This window comes from Erythranthe guttata, chromosome 6 (assembly GCF_056151865.1).
Source record: "Erythranthe guttata isolate IM_541 chromosome 6, IM_541, whole genome shotgun sequence".
NCBI classification, from domain to species: domain Eukaryota; kingdom Viridiplantae; phylum Streptophyta; class Magnoliopsida; order Lamiales; family Phrymaceae; genus Erythranthe; species Erythranthe guttata.
Window position 1 is genome coordinate 5,168,712 of NC_142538.1, and position 23,083 is coordinate 5,191,794.

The following is a 23,083-nucleotide window of genomic DNA, read 5'->3' on the forward strand; positions in this document are numbered from 1 at the left end:
GGATTTTGCTGTAATGAAATCAAATTCCTCGTTATAAATTTCAATTCCAATTCAAATGAAATTAGAAAATTAAAGTTTTTGAAAATTGGAATAGCAAAATTTGGTAAATTCAAAAATTAATTTTCAATTTCCACTACTAAATATAATACATGATTTTTTGGTAAAAAAGTGGTCACAATTGCGTCCTAAACAATCAAATGGCAATTTTGTAATATAGGAAAAGAGTAGTACGACTTCTCCAGAACCAAGTTTAATTAATTTTTTTAATTTAATCACAAAATAAAGGGAACAAACACTTGTTGTAGCAGATGCAGCCTCTTGTATATTTAGCAAAAACCAGACATGTGGTCTGCGTTGCTCCACCCTCACCCCCCACCCCACCCCCACCCCCACCCCACCCCCCATCCCACCTCGGCCGTCTCGGTACAAATTATCTCAATTACACACATTCTCGCCGTAGAAAACTTGAACCCCATTTAAATTTACACTAAACCCCCTCCTAAATTTTTTATTTTCCTTATCCTCCGCCGCGGAACCGCCTCCCATGGCTGCCGGAATCTCCATGGCGACCACCTCCAGAACCATAGTCCATTCCAGACACAGCCCGTTTCTCGGCCCGAAACCCACCTCACTATTCACACCCACTTCAAAACTCCCCCACTCCCTTCAGAAATTCCACGCGGTTTTGAGGTTTAAAAGGAGGAAATCGAATTTGACGGTGTGTTTCGTGCTGGAGGAAGAGAAATTGGCGGACTGGAGAATTCAGGATTCGGGGGAAGGGAGTGGAGACGATGAGGGTTCCGGAAGTGAAATCTCCGCCGCCGCGGCGGGCCTGGCGGAGAAAGTGGCGAGGAAGAGATCGGAGAGATTTACATACTTGGTGGCGGCTGTTATGTCGACTCTCGGGATTACTTCCATGGCTGTAATGGCTGTTTATTATAGATTTGCTTGGCAAATGGAGGTAAAACATTTTTGCAGATTTTTCGCCTTTTTTTTTCTTCTTCAATGAGATGAAGTTCGATTCATGTGTTCTAAGTACAATGCACATGAAAATGCGTTTTGTTGTCAATTTTATTTGGATTTTTTAATTTTGGTAGAACTAATTAATATTTAATAGGAGCTTTACGATTAATGATCGTATGTCGATTTGATCGATTTGTGGTTCAGGGCGGAGAGGTGCCGTTTGTAGAAATGTTCGGTACATTCGCTCTATCTGTTGGGGCTGCCGTAAGTTTCTTCATTAATCATTTCGACATTTTACCTCAGTTTCGACTCACTTTAAAAATTAAAAATAAAAATTAAGAACCCGTTTTTTCGATTTCTTCGTTAGAGATCCTTATATTGATGAAAATGTGTGTGTTCTCGAACTTTGTAGGTGGGAATGGAGTTCTGGGCTCGATGGGCGCATAAAGCTCTATGGCACGCTTCGTTATGGCATATGCACGAGGTTTGTTTATTCATTAATCAATAATTACTATCCTCGAATTATTACTCAGCCCTATAATAAAACTGATCATGTAATTCAGTAGTATTTCAAAAAAAAATTTAATTTTTTTTTTTCTGTCGGAATTAACAACTTAATTGTTTTGAATGCAGTCACACCATAAGCCAAGGGAAGGCCCTTTCGAACTAAACGATGTTTTTGCGATAATTAATGCTGGTCCCGCCATAGCTCTACTCTCCTATGGTTTCTTCCACAAAGGCCTCGTTCCTGGTCTCTGTTTCGGCGCCGTGAGTAATTAACCCCCTAATACATTTTAAGTTCGGTCGACTTGTAATTAGAACAAATTAAAATCATATGGTTTTGCTATTGACCACACAGGCCTCGTTTTTATTTTTTTTAATGCAGGGTCTCGGAATTACAGTGTTTGGCATGGCTTACATGTTCGTCCACGACGGACTAGTCCACCGGAGATTCCCGGTGGGGCCCGTTGCAGACGTACCGTATTTTAGAAGGGTAGCTTCAGCTCATCAGGTATAATTATAAACTAAAATCATTGCCACCGTTGACTGTAATGCAGTTGTTTATTAATTAATTACCTGTGTGATCTTATGTAATCATATATATAATAATAATAATGTATTTGTTAGGACAACTTGTAGATTTGTCAGTAAAATAAAATCTTATTTTTTTTCTCCGTGTCGTATTTGATGTTGTTGTCTGGGATTAATTCAGCTTCATCACTCGGAGAAGTTCGATGGAGTCCCGTACGGGCTTTTTCTCGGGCCAAAGGTTTGTTGTTTATTACGTCTGCACATTTTGTTCTTTAAAAATTGCGAATTATGATAAATAAAAAAAAATCTTTTTAAATGGGTGATTGATTTCGATTTTTTGTTTTCGTTCGTTCGTTCGATTGTGTAGGAACTGGAAGAAGTGGGAGGGCTGGAAGAGTTGGAGAAAGAAATAAACAGAAGGATAAAATTGTCCAAGAAATTGTGATCATCTTTTTGAGAGACGTGTTTTGAATTTGCTCTCTCCTTAATGGAGAAGTCGTTAGTGGATATTATTAGAATGAATGAATTGATTTTTTTGACTAGAGTTGTCATGCTTTTGGTCTAAACAAAGATATATATATACATATTGTATGTATGGTGTCAATCTACACAATGGAAAAGAAAAGGAAAATCCTATTTTTGACTATTCGGCTTGGCGCATTACTAGGAGTGAAAATCCGATGGATCTGGTCGGAATTAATACCTTCGAAAAAATTATACCTTTCGTTTTTTATGAAATGTAAATTTAAATCTTGTTCCTATTTGGGAAATTGAAAAAAAAAATTGGAATTTCAGACCTGAATGAAAAATATTGTTCTAAATTTTTTTTTTTCTTAATCGAAGTCATCGAAGATTGGAATTTTTTTCTTCGTCTACTTATAATGTAAAATAAAATACATAATAATACTGATATTGTTGCGTAACTTTTGGAATAAAATGGAAATTTTAGAAATATTTTCTATAATGGTAATTAGATAGAAAATTTGGATTCACATGTGTCCCAATTTTGATCTTAAGAAATCGGAGAAAAAAATGGAAATTCAAAAACTAAAAAACATTGTGTCAAAACTGAATTTTCTTTTATTTATTTATTGGAATTGGCCGAAATAGGAAACTCCGTTTTAATTTGCACCTTGTTCAGTAGTGATTTGGTCTAATAACGTCATTATTTAATTTTAAAATATAATTTGACCGAGTCAACTCCAATAAGATTTAAATCAATTTAAGTTACTCCTGCAAACGATGATCTAACGGATGAAACGAAAAAAAAATGTGTCAATTGACTCGGGTTCGGATTTCTTTGTCAGTAATTGCTAGGTCAAACTTATCACATATGACTAGTCTAGTGCAATTTACGTCTCTCGTTACGGATCGTCCTATCAGATATCAACTATCAAACACTTGGATTAAAGATAAACTAGAAGGTAGATTTTGTTGTTAATAATAATAAATTTCTTTGTTTTGTGTTCCACATGGTTATTTTAATGTATATATAGTATATAGTACGTGTCAATACAATCAACACGTAAAATAAAATATTAATGTTGCATTTAAACTATAAATTGCATTATGGGGTTTGTTTGTTTTTATTTTATATGGAATTAGTATATGGACAAAGAAATTTAATATATATTTAAGAAAGATCCCTTCTTCAAGAGACTTCTGATTTGTCTTGGAGTTTAATACTAGTGGCATTTTGTTGGCCAACTTTAGTTGCCTTTTCATATCATCTCCATGTGCAACTTCATCTTATTTCATGTGGACTTCATTTTATTTTCCTTTTTTCACATTTGTGGAAGTGGTTTGTTTATTTGAATGTGTCCTACTTCCAATTCCAAGCTCTATTTGATGCTACGTCTGATGAAAAATATCAGATGATTTTGTATCATACATTTATACAACGTGCGTATTTGTTATTATGTGTAGATCAATGGTACATGATTACCTGATGTATTTTACCGAATGTGGCATCTATAAAAACCAATTCCGATGACATACAAATTTTAATTTTCAATGGATGTTGTATGCCCTATTCGTGAAATAATGCATGTCAATGAAATAAGGCCACTTGAAGAGAATGCAACTTGCAAATTTATTTATTAAAAGACATTGAGGATAGAATAAGCTAAGATCTTGATCGAAGAGGTATGCAATTCAATGAACTTTTCCGAGTTGTTTCCGTTATTTTGCAAATTCTCTTTTATTCACTCCATTTGTTATGTTCTTCTTAAGTGTCGTTTAAGGTTAATGCACATCAATTAAAAAAGTTATTAAATAACATCGATTTCAGAAGAAAAAACTCTCATTCGACCCTTGTATTTTTAACTATTCTTTATTATTTCATTAATTTGTATTAATATGAGGGTAAAGTTGGAGGAATTTTTTTTCCTACATTGAAACTCTAAGGTGAAACTTAATATGAGGAAAAAACTTTTTTTTTTCTTTTTTGGCTAAAGAGACACTTAAAAAGAAGGGGCAATTTTCTAAACAACATTGAGAACTGATACCCTTTCAAATCAGGACAATTATATTTTCACATTTTTCTAGAAGTCTTTCAGCCAATTTAATTAGAGAATTTAGACAAAAAATAATCATTTTAGACTGAAAATACTTTATTATCCTATTCACAAGGTGCCGACCATCTAATTTCCACCAAAATATCACGAGAAAAATATTATCGTTATCTAAAATGTGTATTTTCAGTCTAAAATCTACCACTAAACAAAACAAAAATATTTTAATGAAAAGAAACATTCTAATCCAACAAATGACCAATCCCACAACAAAAGGAAATTTGAAAGCCAGAAATTCTGGAGCATCCAATCGACACGCGACACGTGTTGAAAATCTCTTTTATTTTACAAATTTACCCTTCTCCTACTCATCCCCCCCGCCCCCGCCGGCACTTCTCATCTCATGTGATCTGTTTACTTTTTCTCTCTCTCTCTCTAGACACAGTAATTACAGATCCAAAAAACACCCTCCAAAACTCAATTTCAACATTTCTCTAGTTTTTCTCCTTTTTTTTCTTGCTGCTGTATCATTTTTTTTTCTTCTTTCTACTTTTAATCTGTTCTGCGAAGGGGCCCTTCGATTCTCCCAGGTTTGCTTGATTTTTACACTGTTTCATTGGATTTTTTCTTAAGTAACTTGATCTGATTCCATATAACGCGTGCCGTAAAATACTTTCTTCGTAATTGAGATTGAGATTGAGATTTTGGCATCTAGGATAAATGGATTATATGCACAATTGTTGTTTTTTTTATTATTTAAATAAATTTTAGGATTTAGTATGCGTAAAATTTATATATCTCGAGCCTTTTGATCTTTGCTTTTTTGGTTTTTTTCTGTGGGATCTGAACTTTGAGGGTAAATTGTTGTGGTTTGGATGGTGAACTCAAATTATCAACTGGCATATAACTGAATTGGGCAATTGGTAAATTAGCTTTTGTTTTCTTTTCATCTGAAGTTGGGATTTCTATTTGGAAAATGGGAATTGATAGTTTTGTTAGAACGATTACACTATTTGTTGAAATACATGAATATAATTCGAAGAAACCTAATTTTAGTCGATTTTATTCGGTGCTTCACTCATTCATTTGATCTATATATGTAGTTCTGAGTTGGAATTTGAATGGATCCCAGGAGTTTTAAGTGGCAGTTCTGGCATGGTTGTCCTGCAAATTGTACCAATAGGCTGTCGATTATCATTTTTTGTGTGTGTGTATTTGTACTGCTGACATGTTTGCTGGATTTTTTTTTGTCTTCAATGGTGCTCTACCCTTTTCATTTAATTCATACGGAATTTCTTGATCTTTTTCGCAGGAGGCAAGGCCAAGTTGTGCTGTTCTAAACTAAAAGAAACTGCTACGTCAGATCAATTCAATCATTCTTTAATCAAGTGCGTGTGAAATGAGTGGCAAGACTTTCGCGAAATTGGGAACAACAATGTTGGGCAGATACATAAGGGCTTATCAGTTTTCACTTCTCTTATCTCCAGTGATTTCTTTCTGGGAATGTAGCGTGCGTAAGATGAGATATTCATCCACTCCCGAGTGGGTGTAGATATATTTTGTGATCTGAGTTTCAAAGTTGTCGTCTTAGTTTTTTTTTTTAGTGCTCAAAAGAGTTTACAATAGTAAAAGGAAACACATAGGTACTAGATAACGAATACGTTATAGCGGAAGTTTTCCAAAGGAAAATTCAGAAAAGAAATTGGAGGAGATAGTACGATTGCTGTTCATGGAATTTGCTAAAGTAACAGTTGGTGTTAGGAAAGCCAAGAAGAAGCAGGTGAATGACGAGTTAGACCGAATTAAACAGGCTGAGAAGAAACGAAGGCGTTTGGAGAAGGCTTTGGCTACCTCCGCAGCCATACGCTCTGAACTGGAAAAGAAGAAGCTGAAAAAGAAACAAGAACAAGAGAGGCTCGACCAAGAAGGTGCTGCAATAGCAGAGGCAGTTGCACTGCAGGTACTACTTGGTGAAGACTCGGACGAGTCAATGCCGGATAAGAATGAGGGGTTGACCTCGGGGGACCATGCTGGCAACATCAACATCATCATGGGGCCCACACAGCCGCTGGCGAATTACTGTGAAAGTGCAACGAGGGTTTCAGATGCTTACGGGTGCTTGTGGAATCTTAGAGGAAATTCTAACTCGATAGTTTCGTACGATTATCTTGATGGTGGCATATACCCTCAATACTTTGGTTTAGCTGATGGAAATCTTGCTGCGGAGGTTGTTTCATCGCTTAGAATAGCCGATGATGCATGGTAGATGCTCTGGTCTTCAACCTGTATTTAAAAGCCGGTGAAAGATACGATTATATGCGGCTTTGGCCAAGATCCGGTGTGTGATTTTCCCTTTTTCTTTTTTTTTTTTTTTTGTTCTGAACAATGGTCCTATTTTTCTCGGATATTGAGCTTGTATTGTCCGATGTTTCGAACTTTGACTTAGGAATTTTGTTTTGTTTCCAAGTGCATTTTCATAACTGATGATGGGTTTGTAAGTTTATAAGAAGTAAATTTCCGATATAAAACAAAAATAGTCGTCAGATATTGAAATGTGTATTTGCTTCCAAGGTTCGTTTTATTATACAGTTGGTAAACTTTACCGGGTTGTATTATTTCATACAAGTGTATGTTTGTAAGTTTATAAGAAGTAAATTTCCGATATAAAACAAAAATAGTCGTCAGATATTGAAATGTGTATTTGCTTCCAAGGTTCGTTTTATTATACAGTTGGTAAATTTTACCGGGTTGTATTACTTCATACAATTGTATAGATTGATTCATATTTTACGCACATTCGCATTTATATGTATGCGATCGTATGTAAATCAAATATTATTTTACCAGGTGTAACAGACATCTAGTAAACCTGTTCCAATGTTGAACAAATATTATATGAAGTGGAAGCAACATGTGAACAAATACAACAGCACCAATATATATCTATCTTCAAATGTAAAATCTTTGAACAGTGGGTGGACCAAATACACAGTTGAATGAAAAAAAAAGAACTACACCATTTTACAACAAAATCCACAACAAAAGTTACAAATGAAAATACACGAGTATTCAAATATCACGGAGAGAGTGCTCTCGTCTCTGTTGCTGACGAAGCATCTCTTCATCGCCATTTTCGAGCTCTGAACTACCAGACGGTTTAGCACCAGCGGAAATAAGGTTCTTGAACCAGCTGCCTTGGAATCTAGGGCTTCCTCTCGTAGAGTTTCCAGGAGATTCTGGAGCCACGATTGAATTGTTCGATGCAACTCCTGCTAAAAAACGATACGCCACTTTGCTAGCAGTTACAATTTCAGTTTTAGCTTGTCTAAACTGCAAAACAACATCCGAATGAGTAAGGAGAGAGATATTAGAAAGTTTATAGTTAGAAATGAGGGTGGAAATTCTTGAATTTTGTAACAATTTTGACTAGAAGGTAATTTCTTGAAAATTTTATTCCCCGTCAATTTTATTCCACTAGGGTTCATCAAGAAGACGATAATCATCTAGACAAAACTTCCAAATAACGAAGGATTTTGCAAAAAAATTGAATGGAGACTGAATCTTACTCGATAGGCTGTGTTACCAGCTATTTCAGTTGCGGTGTCACCAATGTTTGCAAACCTGTTAACCCAACCTGTTACAGAACTTTAAAGTTCACAGTTGCAACAAAAAAACAAAAAAAAAAAAACAAACAAAACAGAGTACGCTTTTTCATTAAGTATATTCACTCCAAAATTGCAGATTCATCCCATATGTGGCAAATTATCATCATGAATTCAAAAGCATAGCAGGATCCTCTGGGGATATATCCAGAAGTATATGTAGGCAGGCCCGAGTGTTTGTTTTAATCTACGACAAGCTAATTATGACGTTTTTGGTTAAATGCCTAACGTAATGTCATAATCCAACTAAAGGCCAATGCTTGATCATAGCAGCATTTGCTAACAATTAAAACATACAGCAGAAAACAAATATACGTGTTTTTTTTCTTTGCTGAAACAACCCCGTGTTAGTGAACCGAAAGCATTATATACATAAACAAAAATACATGTGAACGAGCACGAGACTATGAGAGAGAGGAACTGAAATTACCAGGAAGCTTTGGCACGCCAAGTCTTTCACAGAACTCATCGCAGAAATGATTGCAATTCTTGGATAGCAAATCATACGAGTGTCCAGGCCACTCTCTACTAAGTTCCCTCAGGATCTGATTAACCTTGAAGATAGAGAAGGATGTTTGCCCGAGTTTAATGCTTTCACGGTATGTATACATTGGATTCTTTGTTGATGGACAACTAAAAACTCCTGTACCCTGTTCACAATACCCAAAGGACCATTCATCGTCACCATATACCTGTTGAACAACGGAAAATTTAGTTAACGGGGCACAAAATGACTGAGTTCTATATGTAAAAATGCATTCCATCTACATGTGTTCAATATGTCATTAAGGAGAAAACCATCAGTAGTGAAGTGGATTCACATTGAACATAAAGTAAGGTAGTCGACAGGAGAGAACAAACAGATGAAAAGACGAGTGCGAAATAACGGGATAAAATAGAATGTACAAATAGGAGAAATAATAAAAACCACGTGGGGTGCAGAATCCAAAAACTCAAGAGTGTATTACAACAAGGATCGTACGCGATGACTTTGATACGAGGCAAGTATAGAGTAAAAATGGGGAAAACATCGAAAAGTCAAAAACTGATTGTAGCAACAAGCATTGTTCCACATCGGAAATAGCAAATAAAGACTCAATACCGTCAACCACAAAATTGCACAAATCTCATCATTAATGCAAAACGCAATCTACCAAAACAAGAAGATATGTTGCTACTAAGGGGGGGGGGGGGGGGGGGGGGGTTAGTGAACAAGAAAAATAAACACACAATCACTTTCAGGAAATGCAGTTCCATACTATATATTCTTGATAAATTTCCACAGTGATTAAATTCCAAGAAAACGACGACATTTCAGCTACCCTTCAAGATCAAAAGTTTAAAGGATCCACCGCATTTTGTCAACATCAAACAAATTCATCTCTCGATATCGTCCCCTCAAGAAACAAACCCCATTAAAATCCAAGAAACCAATAGAAATTAAGCAACTCAAAGATGAAGATGAAGTTGCATAAAACATAGAACAAGTAGATTTTCAATCATTCGGCAAAAAAAACTTGCGAAAACCCAATGCAAACACTTCTATTATGCCAGCAAAACCGCATATACCCAAGAAAAAACACTTGCATCAAATCAAGTATCACAACAAAACCCTAGATCTACTCCACAAACTAATTAAAAAAAAACCCAAACAAAGTGAAAAAGAAGATAATCAAATATGCAATACACAATAAGCAAGTACTGCTGCAGACACAAAAAAAATAAAAAAAATAAAAAAAAAATGAAGAAAGAAAGAAGAGGGGGGCGGTGGATGAACCTGAACAGCGCTGTGGAAGATTCCGCCGAGGGAGATTCCATCTTTGAAGATCTTGTTAATCTGCATAATAGTGTTGTTCGTTTTCTCGTTTCCACTGTTCGTCACGTCGTACACATGGAGGATCACCTCCATCATCGTCTTTTTTCAATTCTCTCTACCCAAATACACACGAACCCCCAAAATCTTTTCTCTCTCTCTCTAGATATATATATATGTTTATGTGTGTGTGTATTTTTCGAGATTTCAAGTTTTAATTTTGAAGGAGTGGGAATGATTGAATGAATAGTGTTAGTATTGAATAGGGGGTGCTGGAATCGATACAATGATTGTGAGCAATGGGGGTTGGAGATGTTGAATTTCACACGCACAAAAAAAAAAAATTTTGAGGCAAAAGAGGGCAAAAATGGGTGATTTTTATACCTAGATGGGTCAATTTGAAATCAAATTTGGGAATTTTACTGAGTCAATTTATGTGGACTTCAATTTTTCTCCGGTGCATGAAAATTGAGATTTCTTGAAACGTTTTTTTTTTTTTTTTTTTTTTTTTTGTTTATTTCTCCTATTAGATGCAGTAAAATACAGGTCATAATACGGTCGCCTTCTTGAAGTTACGAAAATACCCTTTTAGTTCGAGTAATTATAATTATCCCTCTCAATTATGTATTTTCTACGAGAAAACTACTCATTCAGTAGATAAATTTGACACCGTAAAACAATACAAAGTTGAAGAGTGGTTGTAATTACTCAAACATGAATGATTTTTTTCATAATTTAATCTTAATTTAGGGGGTGACCGTAGTTTGCCTTAAAATATAATCGATAGTGAGTGTTGTTTTACAATTTCAATCGGAAAGCAAATTTGTTTTGTCCAACTATATCTTATTATTATTGTCGGATTAATGAATAAATCGAGACATAAAAGATGAAGAGTGTAAAATATCTATTCGTCATAAATTCACGCAGAAATAATATATATTTAAATGTGTGTAAAACGTGTAATTATATGTACATTTGTACGATTATTAATAAATATTAATCGACGAAATTTATAGAGTAAATCAATAAACAAGACCAACAACTTAGAAGCCTGTTTGAGTAAGCTGATAAGCTATTAAAATATCTTAATAAAAATTATTTAAATTTTAATATAAAGAAAACTTATGGTATTTAGGGCAAACAAAGAACAAATATTTTAGTAATTTATGCATGTAATAGCAACTTTTAACAATTATTACATGGACCAATTGCTTAATAGAAATAATTTAAATTATAATTTCCACTTTTTTACAAGTTTAAAAAGTAGTAGACATTGAAGTTGAACTTTCACATTGACTAGTAAATTATGCATGCATTAGTTACTTTTAACAATTATTTAGGGAGAAGAAAAGAGTCAGCATAAATCAGGATTGGGTGGAGTCACGAGTAATTTTTAGCCGTTGATGTAGTGAAATAATTTCTCACTAAATACACATAAACATGGATGTTTGTATAATTATATACAGATCGACAATTTTATAATATGTCCGTGTATTCATCAAGTGTAGTATAAAACAAGTTGATGTGGTTGAATAACTTCTCACTAACATACATACGTATAAATGTATGTTGTGTAATTATGTACAGATCAACGATAAGTGATCTTTCGTGGAGGCGTAGCATAAAATAAAGGCTGCGGCTATATGCAATACTCATTCCACTTGTGCAAGACCAAATTAAAGAAAGATTTCAAAAGATTCTATTTTATTAAGATGGAATGACAAGTATGCCCATAAATTAAATTGGTTTTTTTTCTCATGTAAGACCAAATACAAATAATGAGAAAAAAACAAAAATCGACACCAAGGTGTCGAAAAACTATGCTACAAATCGACACTTAAGCGTCGAATTTCATAGGTAAAAATCGACATTGACATGTCGAATTTGTAGCACAAATTCAAATGTCGAATTTTATACCTAAAAATCGACATCTAAATGTCGAATTTTATATCTCAAATTCGACATCTAAATGTCGATTTTTACCTGTAAAATTCGACCTGTACATGTCGAATTCGTTTGCGCGGGATTTTTTTTGGAAAATCGATATTCTAGCTAAAAAAACCCATAAATGCATACATTTTTGGGTTCTTCTACCATAGAATTTTCTATTTTGATGTCTTCTGACTCCATACTTGCCATCTTTGTAAGATTTGTTGAGTTTTGATGATTTTGAATTTCTAGGTTTTGTGGGTTAATGGAGGAGGAAAGAGAAAGGTCTTGTGAATTTTGGAAGATGGAGAGTTTTGTGGTCTAGTGATAGAGTTTTTTGTGTTTTTGAATTTTTGGTCTTGCATATTTGGAATTTTTTATTTTTTGATAAATAAGGGTATTATAGTATTTATACATTGAAAATTTTAATTTGGTCTTGCACAAGTGGAATTAGTCTTGCATATAGCCGCAGCCTAAAATAAATCGTTAGAATGAAGCAAGTGCACGCCAACTGATAAAGTTGTGGGGCCCAACGGCACGCCATTCCCGTTTTTAAATTATACAGTTGTGCCAAACAACACCGACCCAACCCTTTTTTTATTTTTATTTTTCAGACAACCAACGGCCATAAAGTTAAGGATAGGTACACAAACTCATCCAATAATTTAGTCACTAATTTTTTAGTTATTATGATATTTTTATCTTTTTCCAACATTGTTAATACATGCTACATGACCGGTTGAATTAGGTATAAGAAAAAGAAAGGAAGATTAGGCTTGAAATTTCTCTTACATTTTTTAAAATACTTCAACTAGAATATGTATGTGTGTGTTCATATATATACAATACTATACTAATTATTAATAGAATAAATTACAACCACCCTTGAGATACGGTCAAATTACGAAAAAAATATTTTATATTTGGATAATACAATCACCCCCAACTATATTTTTTTTTCTTTCACGTCCACCTTCATTGTGTCAAATTCAACATAATGTTCTATATCCCGTGGAATATTCTTTAATTTGTACTTGTTTTGGGCAAAAATACAGTTTTTTGACGCACCACAATTTGATATTTACAAGCAAAGAGACACATCTTATGATCATCTTGTTTCAAAATGTGGAGCTCGAATTAGGTAAAACGGGAACAACCTGGAGAATATTTCACATAATCTACAAGATTCCACTAAATTTGATACTTCAATGATGGACGTGTAAGAAGATTCATAGTTAATCTGTAGTTGTAATAATCCAAGAATGAATGATTTTTTTTTTTCCGTAATGTAACTATAACTCATAGAGTAGTCGTAATTTACCCTTAATAATACTATACTATAGTCATATTGACCTATGCAATAGACATAGAAAGGGTGTGACAAATGGGCATGGACCCCAAAATTCACATTAAGAAAAAGAAATGCAAGTTTTCATGGACGGCTCAAGTTAGTGGAGGGCCATCCCTCATTTTGTTGTATAATATGAGAGTAGTTAATTGATTGCCTATTGGTCACACACACAAATCTCTAGTCTTCTATTTTACATTTCTTTTCACCCCTCCTTTATAATTTTTATTACTTACAACTACACAATATCTATAAAATTTGTATACATAGCCTAGGCACATAACTTGTTCAACCAATGGAATTAGACATACCCACCGGACGGATCGAACCCGAACCTAACGGCTAGTTTGACTCCGACTGGGTCGGGTTGACCCGTTCGAGTTAAATATATTTTTTTAACGGTCAAGATCATCGATTGTTTGACATCAACAGATTGTTTGAAATCAACATTCGTTTTGCATTTGTTGATAAGCCCGTTCCAAATTCCACAACACGTCTCCCATACTCGGCCTATCACCGCCACATTCCGCCAAACACTTCTCAGCCGTCTCGGCAAATATCTCCAACGACCCCCCCGTTTTCACCTCACCCGCAATACGCCAATCCACAATCCGCTCGATCATCCCTTTCTGCCGCCACTCCATCGCCCACTCCACCAACTTCAACCCCTCCTCCCCCGTGGCCAACGGGTCAACAACGGGCCTACCACACAACACCTCCACAAGCACAACCCCAAACGAATACACATCCGATTTCTCACTAACCCTTCCTCTCCGCAAATACTCCGGATCTTGATACCCGAAACTACCCTTCACGTCGGTGCTCACGTGGGTTTCATCCACAAGTTGGCCCGGCCTCGAAAGACCGAATCCGGAAATCTTCGCCACGTAGTTTTCGTCGAGCAAAATGTTGCTCGATTTTACGTCGCGGTGAATGATCACTTGAGCGGACCCCGTGTGGAGATAGTGAAGACCCCTAGCAGCATTAATGCATATCTCGAGCCTTTGCTTCCACGATAATGGCGGGAAATTATTCGAACCGTATAAGTGGTTTCTCAACGGACCCTTATCCATGTACTCATAAACAAGAATCAATTCGAATTGCTCTACGCAGAAGCCAACGAGTGACACGAGGTGGCAGTGGCGGATTCTTGACAGGACAGTTATTTCGGTTTGGAATTCTTGGAATGTCAATCCTTGTCTTGAATCTGCGGGCAAGCCTCGTTTTACGGCGACTTTGATGTCGTCTTTAAGAACCCCTCTGTAGACATTACCGAAACTGCCCCTGCCGATTATTAGACTCTCGTCGAAGCCGTTTGTAGCCAACTGTATATCGGCAAAGGGAATCTTCAAATCGTAGTATCCGTGTGGGCCCGGAGAAGCGAATGAGCTTCGCAGAGAAGCCCAGCCCGAAATCGCAGCACTTCTTCGTTTTCGTTTTCTCTTCGATAAAGCCAACATAGCGAGAAATAAACTAAGTGCAAGAAAACCACAAACAAATGAAACCACTAAAATCGAAATGCTCTTCTTTTTAGACCTCCTCTGCGAATATTCCATAATCCTCATGATCTCCACACCATTAAGGATCGCGTTTTTCCTCAAAGGAGTTAGATCGGAAGGGCCGATGCTAATCCTTAAAAAACCCGAATCTTTCGTGTTTTTCACTGCAAAATCTACGTAACAAGGGGATGCCAGGTGGCGAAAAGCGAGCGAGGACAAATCCACGTTCTCGTACGCGGTGATCCCGTTTACGTACACGTTGAAGTACAACGTGTCGAGCGAGACACTAACAATGTCGCAAAAATGGAGACGAACGAAATGCTTGTCGACTCCAAACGGAACCGGATAATCCCATGTTATATTGAATAAACTCCAGCTCCCGTTTGCCACATTCATTTCTCGAGCAGTCATGTACACAATATCGGGCGCGTGGTTTCTAGTCGCGCCACCGGGTCGGTAATTCGGCGGGCTATTCGTTTCAGCTGTTTTCGAAGCGGATTTCAAGACGAGAAAATCTTCGTCTGAAACCCAAGTCCTCCAAACGGTGTCGTTTAGAGGGGTTAGTGTTGAACCCCCAACGTTAACCCTATGAATAGTTTCCATAATTTGGGACGGAATATTCTGTTTGAATTCCTGAATTATTCCATCCGGGCTGATTAATCGTACGCCACCTTCGCCAAAGAAGAGATTTTTCGGCGCGAGGAACACTTCAATCGCATTCACGAACGCGAAATTCGAAACCCTAGTGGGGGCAAACAGAATCTCGAGGTGCTCTGTTTCGTCCGCCATTAACAAGAACTCCCTAACGCCGCTGAAATCAGCACCGAAATTGCTCAGGAGGGAAAACCCATTCGCCGCAACACTGAAATCGCCGTTTCCGAGGCTGTAATTCGCGTTGCTGAAGGGGTAGAAATGCAGACGCAGAAAATGGGTGCCTGGGTTATTGATTTGAAACGAGTAGGTTGAAGCGGAAGTGAACACTCTGGCTGAAGTGTGGAGTGCGGAAGAATTGGGAGGAGGGTTTGGATTATTTAAAGAAATCGATTCACCACCTTGTTGGGAGAGATGGGCTGATGATTTTTGCGATGAATCCCCGACGAAATATCTGTTATCGACGATTACGTGATTTTGGGTTGATCCACATTTGATGAAGTAGTTGTCTTGAGGGGTGGGATTAGCTGTTGAAGAAAGGAAAATGGAGAAAAAAATTAGTTGCAGGAAGTGGAGAGATTTAGCTTCCATGGATTCTCTCTGTGTGTGAGTTTTTAGAGAGAGAAAGTGAAATGAAATTTGGAAGAGAGAGAGAGAGAGAGAGGGGTGAAGGAGAAGAAGTGGATATAGTATAGTGTACCCACTAATTGAAAAGTGGTGGATGACAGAAGAAAAATCACGAGTTCTTGAAAAAAGAATTTGAGTGGGAAACAATACAAAATTTGTTGTTGTTCGTCAACAAAAGAACTGTACAGAGAGTTTGACAGGCCCGGCCCGGCCCGGCCCGGCCCGTGAAGCTTTTTTTTGTTGCATGTGGATGTGGAGACTAATTTTTACGAGCAATGAATTGATTTTTTTTTATTTTTTTATTAATTTTTTTTTTAAGAATTTGTTTGGATTTGTCAAAACAAAAGAGAGAGTTTCTTTTGGACTAGGGATTTTGATTTGAGAAGATGTTTTCAAGGAAGGATATTGAGTCAAAATAATTTGGTATTTGTGGCAAACATTTAAAATAATCTAAATGGCTCAATCACGAATTGAATGTGAAGTGAAAAAAAACCTAAATAAAAAGAAGTTGACGCGTTTCGAGGGACCTATAAAAAAGAGTGTCGGAAGAGGGTTTTTCGGTATTAGCACTTCGATGATCAGTTTGAATTGCGGAGAAACAATATAAGTGTATTCAGAGAAATATAACAAGAAAATGTGCATTAGGAATACTCGGGAGAGGAAAAAAAAAAAGACAAAGAGAGAGTTCAAGAGACTAAAACGATTAATACAGAACGACGACGAAATTTTTGAATTTTAACTTTTAGCTTTATTACACCAATTTGTCATAAATTAGGGTTCTTAATTCTTAGAGTTAAAATTAAAAGAAATCATCTAAATTCAATATTGGAACTTAGATTTGGATGGATTAGCTTCATGAACAAACAAAATTTTCTTACAAATTAGCAAGTGAGATGTTTATACAACTTTATGCATAGTTAATCATTACAAATAAGAACCAACAAGGAATTTGTAGAAAAAACTAACCCATTATTCTTGATGCCTTTTGAATGAGCAACATGGCATTTTAATCCTTGTTGAAATAACAACAAATTAATATGATCCCACCCAAATTGTTCGAATCTGATTGATTACATACGGTTGCTAGATGGAGCTTTTCAAACATAGTCAGCCTAATGTGATTTATGTCTCTCGTATGGTTTGCAAGTTATTATACGAGAATATAGGTTTACCCAGTGCACATATATGGTTGGTTGCAGGTTCCGTCATTGCTAAAAGAAAAAAAAGAAAAGTGGTATAGATACACTTATATATCTTTCTTTAGGAGATGAATTTGTTGAACTTTATGTATTAATTGGTAAAACATATGAAATAAAATTTATTTTTCAACAACTTATTGTATTAATTATTAACAAAATATAAGGTTATATAAATGGGCTTGTAGCCTTGTAGGCCCATGTAGCGAGGAAGCATTGGGCTCCCTTAAAATCTTTTCTCTTTTTCTTTTTGAAAAATCCTGAAATTCGATTCCACATTTGTTTTTTAATCAGCACGTAATTCAATCAAATTCTCTCGCTCGATCGATCAAATTCTCAAGTTCATTTTCAATCAGATTGGGGAATTCGGCAGAGTATCTGATCGCAGGTAAATTTCTAATTTTTCACAGCATTTTCGCTGCATCTTTAGCGGGTTTTTTGAATTCTAGGGTTTTTTCTTTTTTTCTGATTCAATATGATCAGTGTCTTTAATGTGAGAAATAAACCACTTCATTATGTTATTTAACTTCGATATTTAAGGTATACGATTTCTGAACTTGTTTCCTGCATCTCAGTATCCCAAGAACAGTTTTTTTAGATGAAGTCTGTATCTTGGGTAAAAACCAAAATTAGTAGGGCTAATGGTATTCTGCAGTATTTTCGGAAGTTTTATTCACCACATTTTTCAATTTAAAATACTCGAACCAAGCTAATGTACATAAAGGCGATAGCCGATATGGTAAATATGATTTTGTTACTTGGAGTTGATGAGTGCTGTGCTAAATTTTCGAGGCAACTGCGACGTAATGACAATTATTCGTCCACTTAGAGCATTATGTAAATCAACTACGGAATAGACGTTAACTTCTCAATGTTAAATCTATCTTTGCGTAAATCAGTTAAATCTTGAATATAATATAATGTATCCCAATAAACAGCGTATTTGTTTGTTTGGATAGAATACTCTGAGGTCTCGAATAGAATGTAATATAAACCACGGAACAGCTTATTTGTTTTGCTTTGGTTCATTCATTCATTCACGTTTTTTGATTTACTGAATCTCACAATACAAAATTTGTGTAATGCTTGCAGATTGAGAGTTAAAGTATCTTAAACCGTCATCAACAACTGACGCAGTACCATGGTATTGACCGATCCCATTGTCTGATTGTGCTTGCCTATTTTTTTGCATGTACCCGGTCTTATTTCACCAGTTATAAGTTTTAATTCAATGATTGTGCTGATGTATGACGATGATCTCTCTCACTGGTTTAATGGGGTTTTTTTTACCAATGCAAGAATGTTATACTAACGTGTAGAGTCTTATTTCTATTATTTTGTTCCCAGTCGAGTCCTTCAGTAGAGTCTTTTTATTGGCAGAAATGCATAAATTAACGTTAACGAGTAGTTTTTGAAGCAGGTGATTAGCCTAATTTTGCTTTTCATTATCAATGGCAGGACTCCAGCCATCTTAACGATGATAAATCGGAGAGCAGACTGTATATCGGTAACCTTGATCTGAGAATAACAGAGTAAGTTGCATCTGTGTGTAGTCAAAAGTTCTTTTTCCAAGCCTAGATTTCCACCAGCTAGCCCATTGAGCTTAGATTCTTTGCAGGGCGACTCTGATTAAGATGTTTTGTCCATATGGAAAGATTATCTCTGAAGAATTCCTATGGCATACTCGTGGCCCTAAACGTGGAGAACCACGTGGTTATGCTTTTATCCAATTCGGTTCTAAAGAGGTAAAGTTTTTTTTTTTTTTTCAGAAAAAAAAAAACGACGCAAGCTAACTTATTCTTTCGTGGTTTGTTCAGTTTATAGCAAATTTCTGATTCCTGGTATTAAAGTGAGCATGCAGGAAGCTATAAGGGCCAAGGAGAAGATGCATGGGAGAATGGCTTGTGGGCGACCTTTGGTTGTTCGTCTAGCAAGTGAGAAAGACCCTTTCGAAGGATTAGCTAATTCTTCCAAAAGTGTTGAAGGAACAAGGTCGTCTAGTCTTTCCGGTAGTGGTTGTGGACAAATTATTAATCGAAGCGCTAAAATAGCTGCAATAAAGAATAAACTAAAAGCTATGGACGATGAAGAGAGCTATAAAAACTCGAAAAAACGTAAGCAAATCGATACATCTTGCACAGATAGCCACCAGAATCCTTCTCCTGAAAGGTAATAGGGCTTAAAAGTTTTTCTTTTTTTCTTTTTGTAATTTTATTGTTATTTAGGTGCTATCGACTGGTTTTCTGGTAATGTATTGACATTTATCAAACAGTTGTATTTATGGATGAACATGGTGACTAATTTGGTTCAATGTAGACATCATGCTATAAGATCCAATTCAGTTACTATAAAAACACTCGTGCAACAACTTTCGGGAGTGCCCGATGTCAGAGATGAAGATCAAAGAAAGAAAAATAAAATTAATAACATAAGAAAAATAATTTTATGCTTTTGTATGTTAAAAAAATCATTATAATATTACAGAGAGTAAGCAAAGCAGCTCTCTACTCGAAACTCTGCTTCTGTATAAAGAGGCAGCAATATCTCAACTTACAACAAACAATCAACCAAAGCACAACAATATACATTTAAACTTCAAAAATCACAACAGTCTACTCACAAGCAAGCAAAAAACAAAAAAAAAAAAAACAAAAGGGCCTCACGTATACAAAAACCATAACTGAGTACTAACTTAGGCCAGACTTCAATCACAACGGCCTCCTGCGGTTGTTAAAAATACAAGTATCGACACTATAACTGCATAACTTTATTCTGTTTAACACAAACCGGTGCCTTGAACGTTTGGCACTTCCACATCGATGCCCTCTCTACAGGCAACAAATTAATGTCCGACGGCCCCATTTGAAACAGGGTCTGGTTATCTTCCAACAGTGGCGCCCCTCGTAATTTCAGCTCCTCTTTGGGACCACTTTGATCCTTGGAACTACAAATACTCAACGGCAACTTTTTCTGCTTCATTCTTCCCCTTTTTTTACCGTAACTATCCAAAACTTCGTTATTTTCAAACTTCAATCGGTCACCTTTGTCATGTTTCGGTGTGCTCAAATCTACCATAATCGTGTCTATCTTCTTTATTACAGGACCTTCTGTGTCTACCTCACCTACTGCACCATGACCACTGCTAGTAGTAGTAGTGGTGGTGTCTGCAGAGCTTTTCAGCCTTTTATGCTTGTGATTTTTTACAACGGAATCTGACGAGTTCTTCAAGATTCTTGGAGAACTGTTGATGGCTTGGTGCAACTTACGGGCCAATTCTTCGTCTGTTCTACAGTTAGTAGTATTTTTGCCTTTGTTTTTATTGTACAGTGTTTCGACAGGAACCTGCTTCTTCATCTTGTTCTTTTTCAGGTGTTTTTCTTCGACTGCCACCTCATCGGAAAGAGTGGCGACAAGATCCAATGCAGTCTTGGCAGCAGCTACTGCCTTTGCGGCTTTTGCGGCTTTCTCTTCAGCATTGGCTCTCGCAGCTTTTGCAACTTTTGCAGCTTCTGTAGCTGCAATTCTAGACGCTTCGACAATCTCTTCATTCGAAAGATTAGGATTAATCAACTGGGACTTAAACGGATTATTGAGATGCACGTAGTTTTTGCTCCCAGCAACAATAGCAGTTCCTGGCGGTGGGGAATTGACATCAGAATTCTGCCGCTTCAATCCGGCCAGAAGCCGTTTTCGAGGTGGCAAAAGGGCGTCAGCTTCCAAGTGATTAACATCACATGTAGTTGTCTCCATATTCTTCTGTATCTACATGCAAACAAGTTGGTTTGCGAACCTTCACACTACAAAAAAAAAAATGAACATTTGAATCTTTAAATCTTTAGCACAAGATTCTCAGCCGCACAACCCCGTTTTCGTATTCATCCAAATTTCTTAAAACCTGCATATGCCTTTACATGAATACTGTGGCCCTAAACCATACATAACTCACACCATCAACCAAATCTAATACAGATAAAATAGCAATCCAAATTCAAATCCAAACCCTAGTGAACAAGAATCAATGAAGCCTACAATTATGCAAGATAAAAGGGAAAGCAAACTTAACCTAATTTAACAGCAGGGACTTCAAAATTTATTGCATAAGTGAAAAATAGATCTTGATACAATAGATTCGATCTAACAGCAGAATTAAAATAGAATCATACAGAATCTGATTGACCTTAATTCCATAATCATGAAGGTGTAATCATGAACTAATTATAATCATTGCAGGGATCCTCCAATTCTCTGATCTCTGTCATCTTAGAAAAAATACAGAGTAGGGTTTTTTAGGGAGATAAGACAGGGTTGGAAGAAAGTAGGGCAAAAATGAAACCCTAGGGTTTCATCAGAAAACCACAGATCTATGCAATTAATTTAGCTTCCAATTATGAAAATCGAATGCAGATTCCCTTTCATGATGATGATGATCATGGTGATGATGATGATAACATAAAAGCAACCAATATAATTTACTGTATTATATAATTCAAAATTATGAAGAAAAAAAATAAAGATTACGATTTCAATTCACTTACCTGTAAAGGATAGCCAATCAAAATCCTCCCCTGTACGCTTTCCGATTATGCATCCTCGGATGTTTTCAGCTCACAAAAATCACGCTACAACAAAAAATATATATATAAATATATGTATCTTCACAAAACAGCTTTGAATTTACAGATTCATTTTTTAATCTCCTCTGTTTCAATTCGCATCGTCATCAGCCAAAAGTACAACGCACGGAAAAATGCAGCGCCATGGCCAGCTGGTGCCGTGATTGGATCAAATGAACCGTGAATTTATGGTCGTCGGATCACGAACATGAGCAGTGGAGAAAATCCGACGGATGATTTCTAGAGAGAGAATTGTGGATTGATGAATTGTTTCTTCTCTTCCTCTTCCTCTGTGTTCATATTTGAGAGAGAGAGAAGATGGGGCTTTGGAGGAGTGATTTCACCATGTATTCCCTGTCAGTGCGTGTGACGATTTTGCCCTTGTGTATTTTTCTGATGTGACGAAAGTACCCCGTTGGTGCCCTAAAGGCCTAAACATCTACATCTTCATATTTATCTCTAGCATTAAAAACTCCATGAAATTATTTAATTTGAAGATTTATCAAAATCTAATGTACATATGGAAAATGTGGACCATGTTAAATGTGTGATATCACATCCTTATTAAAATATGAATGGATTTCAGTTATATCACAAATGACCTAGCGGTTGGAATAAACGAGCTTGTGTCAATTGACCTAAGTTCGAATTCCTTTGCCAACGGTCGTTAAGTCGAACTTGTCACATATGGTTAGTCTAGTGTAGTTTACGTCTCTCGTATATAAAAAAATAACGAAACTTCTCAATACTCAAAATCAACAAAAATATTTCACAAAAATATTTCGAGAGGGAGTCTCTCGTATGTAAAAAAAAATGACAGAGAAAGTCTCTCGTATGTAAAAAAAAATGACGAAACTATGCAACGGTGGGTAACTCGTCGAAATACACGCCTACTGTAAAACGATTGCAGAAACTGATCAGAGCTCCAAACCATAAGCAAGTACCATGAAAAGACGCCGGAGGGAAAATTATGAGAAAAATAAGATACGAAGAGACGGTTGTGGTCGGTTAGTGTTTAATACTAATTTCTAATAAGCAAGTACTATCAAAAGACGCCGAAGAAAAAGTTATGAGAAAAATGAGATACAAAGAGACGATTGTGGTCGGTTAATGTTTAGTACTGATTTCTAACAAGCAAGTACCATCAAAAGGCGCCGAAGAAAAATTTATGAGAAAAATGAGATACAAAGAGATGGTTGTGGTCTGTTAGTGTTTAATATTGATTCTCTACAAGTTT

At 36.1% G+C, this 23,083-nt stretch overlaps 6 protein-coding genes across 8 annotated transcripts; 3 read left to right on the forward strand and 3 right to left on the reverse strand.

The window, feature by feature from the left end:
* Window positions 1–298: 298 nt before the first annotated feature.
* Window positions 299–2,641, forward strand: LOC105977848 (beta-carotene hydroxylase 2, chloroplastic). Its single transcript, XM_013003230.2, has 7 exons — window positions 299–961; window positions 1,168–1,227; window positions 1,376–1,447; window positions 1,597–1,731; window positions 1,850–1,975; window positions 2,177–2,233; window positions 2,363–2,641. The coding sequence occupies exons 1-7, from the start codon at window positions 545–547 to the stop codon at window positions 2,438–2,440; spliced, it is 945 nt and encodes a 314-aa protein (XP_012858684.1). The 5' UTR covers window positions 299–544; the 3' UTR covers window positions 2,441–2,641.
* Window positions 2,642–4,887: 2,246 nt separating this feature from the next.
* Window positions 4,888–7,078, forward strand: LOC105977604 (hypothetical protein). The gene is made up of 2 exons (XM_013002925.2): window positions 4,888–5,098; window positions 5,821–7,078. Exon 2 carries the CDS (start codon window positions 6,238–6,240, stop codon window positions 6,772–6,774), a length of 537 nt encoding a protein of 178 aa, XP_012858379.2. The 5' UTR covers window positions 4,888–5,098; window positions 5,821–6,237; the 3' UTR covers window positions 6,775–7,078.
* Window positions 7,079–7,422: 344 nt separating this feature from the next.
* LOC105977602 (deSI-like protein At4g17486) lies at window positions 7,423–10,356 on the reverse strand. The gene is made up of 4 exons (XM_013002924.2): window positions 9,948–10,356; window positions 8,601–8,862; window positions 8,075–8,142; window positions 7,423–7,838 (listed from the first exon to the last, which is right to left on the reverse strand). The coding sequence occupies exons 1-4, from the start codon at window positions 10,080–10,082 to the stop codon at window positions 7,578–7,580; spliced, it is 726 nt and encodes a 241-aa protein (XP_012858378.1). The 5' UTR covers window positions 10,083–10,356; the 3' UTR covers window positions 7,423–7,577.
* A 3,007-nt stretch (window positions 10,357–13,363) lies between these two features.
* Window positions 13,364–16,188, reverse strand: LOC105977601 (putative receptor-like protein kinase At5g24010). The gene has a single exon (XM_013002923.2). The coding sequence runs from the start codon at window positions 15,999–16,001 to the stop codon at window positions 13,704–13,706; it is 2,298 nt and encodes a 765-aa protein (XP_012858377.2). The 5' UTR covers window positions 16,002–16,188; the 3' UTR covers window positions 13,364–13,703.
* Window positions 16,189–17,479: 1,291 nt separating this feature from the next.
* Window positions 17,480–19,555, forward strand: LOC105977719 (RNA-binding protein-like RNA recognition motif protein). The gene is made up of 5 exons (XM_013003077.2): window positions 17,480–17,621; window positions 18,326–18,377; window positions 18,692–18,765; window positions 18,852–18,978; window positions 19,095–19,555. Exons 2-5 carry the CDS (start codon window positions 18,375–18,377, stop codon window positions 19,404–19,406), a joined length of 516 nt encoding a protein of 171 aa, XP_012858531.1. The 5' UTR covers window positions 17,480–17,621; window positions 18,326–18,374; the 3' UTR covers window positions 19,407–19,555.
* Window positions 19,556–19,796: 241 nt separating this feature from the next.
* Window positions 19,797–22,210, reverse strand: LOC105977718 (uncharacterized). Of its 3 annotated transcripts, none has more exons than XM_088819625.1 (3): window positions 21,975–22,162; window positions 21,769–21,852; window positions 19,797–20,995 (listed from the first exon to the last, which is right to left on the reverse strand). In XM_088819625.1, exon 3 carries the CDS (start codon window positions 20,981–20,983, stop codon window positions 19,985–19,987), a length of 999 nt encoding a protein of 332 aa, XP_088675751.1. In that variant the 5' UTR covers window positions 20,984–20,995; window positions 21,769–21,852; window positions 21,975–22,162; the 3' UTR covers window positions 19,797–19,984. The 3 variants fall into 3 exon arrangements, with proteins under 3 accessions (XP_088675751.1, XP_088675750.1, XP_012858529.2); XM_088819624.1 differs by having other exon boundaries at window positions 19,797–21,030; XM_013003075.2 differs by having other exon boundaries at window positions 19,797–21,030; window positions 21,769–22,210.
* Window positions 22,211–23,083: the final 873 nt, after the last annotated feature.

What these genes read in the sequence shown, in the direction of transcription:
- LOC105977848 (XM_013003230.2), top strand. Translation starts at nt 545, where the DNA reads ATGGCTGCCGGAATCTCCATGGCGACCACCTCCAGAACCATAGTCCAT. An exon ending in CTCTATCTGTTGGGGCTGCC is followed by an intron (nt 1,228 to 1,375) that starts GTAAGTTTCTTC and finishes CGAACTTTGTAG; the next exon opens with GTGGGAATGGAGTTCTGGGC. An exon ending in GGCTTTTTCTCGGGCCAAAG is followed by an intron (nt 2,234 to 2,362) that starts GTTTGTTGTTTA and finishes TCGATTGTGTAG; the next exon opens with GAACTGGAAGAAGTGGGAGG.
- LOC105977604 (XM_013002925.2), top strand. Translation starts at nt 6,238, where the DNA reads ATGGAATTTGCTAAAGTAACAGTTGGTGTTAGGAAAGCCAAGAAGAAG.
- LOC105977602 (XM_013002924.2), bottom strand. Translation starts at nt 10,082, where the DNA reads ATGATGGAGGTGATCCTCCATGTGTACGACGTGACGAACAGTGGAAAC. An exon ending in TCTTCCACAGCGCTGTTCAG is followed by an intron (nt 8,863 to 9,947) that starts GTTCATCCACCG and finishes GTTGTTCAACAG; the next exon opens with GTATATGGTGACGATGAATG. An exon ending in CTGGTAACACAGCCTATCGA is followed by an intron (nt 7,839 to 8,074) that starts GTAAGATTCAGT and finishes GTTGTTTTGCAG; the next exon opens with TTTAGACAAGCTAAAACTGA.
- LOC105977601 (XM_013002923.2), bottom strand. Translation starts at nt 16,001, where the DNA reads ATGGAAGCTAAATCTCTCCACTTCCTGCAACTAATTTTTTTCTCCATT.
- LOC105977719 (XM_013003077.2), top strand. An exon ending in CTTGATCTGAGAATAACAGA is followed by an intron (nt 18,766 to 18,851) that starts GTAAGTTGCATC and finishes GATTCTTTGCAG; the next exon opens with GGCGACTCTGATTAAGATGT. An exon ending in TCCAATTCGGTTCTAAAGAG is followed by an intron (nt 18,979 to 19,094) that starts GTAAAGTTTTTT and finishes GTGAGCATGCAG; the next exon opens with GAAGCTATAAGGGCCAAGGA.
- LOC105977718 (XM_013003075.2), bottom strand. Translation starts at nt 20,983, where the DNA reads ATGGAGACAACTACATGTGATGTTAATCACTTGGAAGCTGACGCCCTT.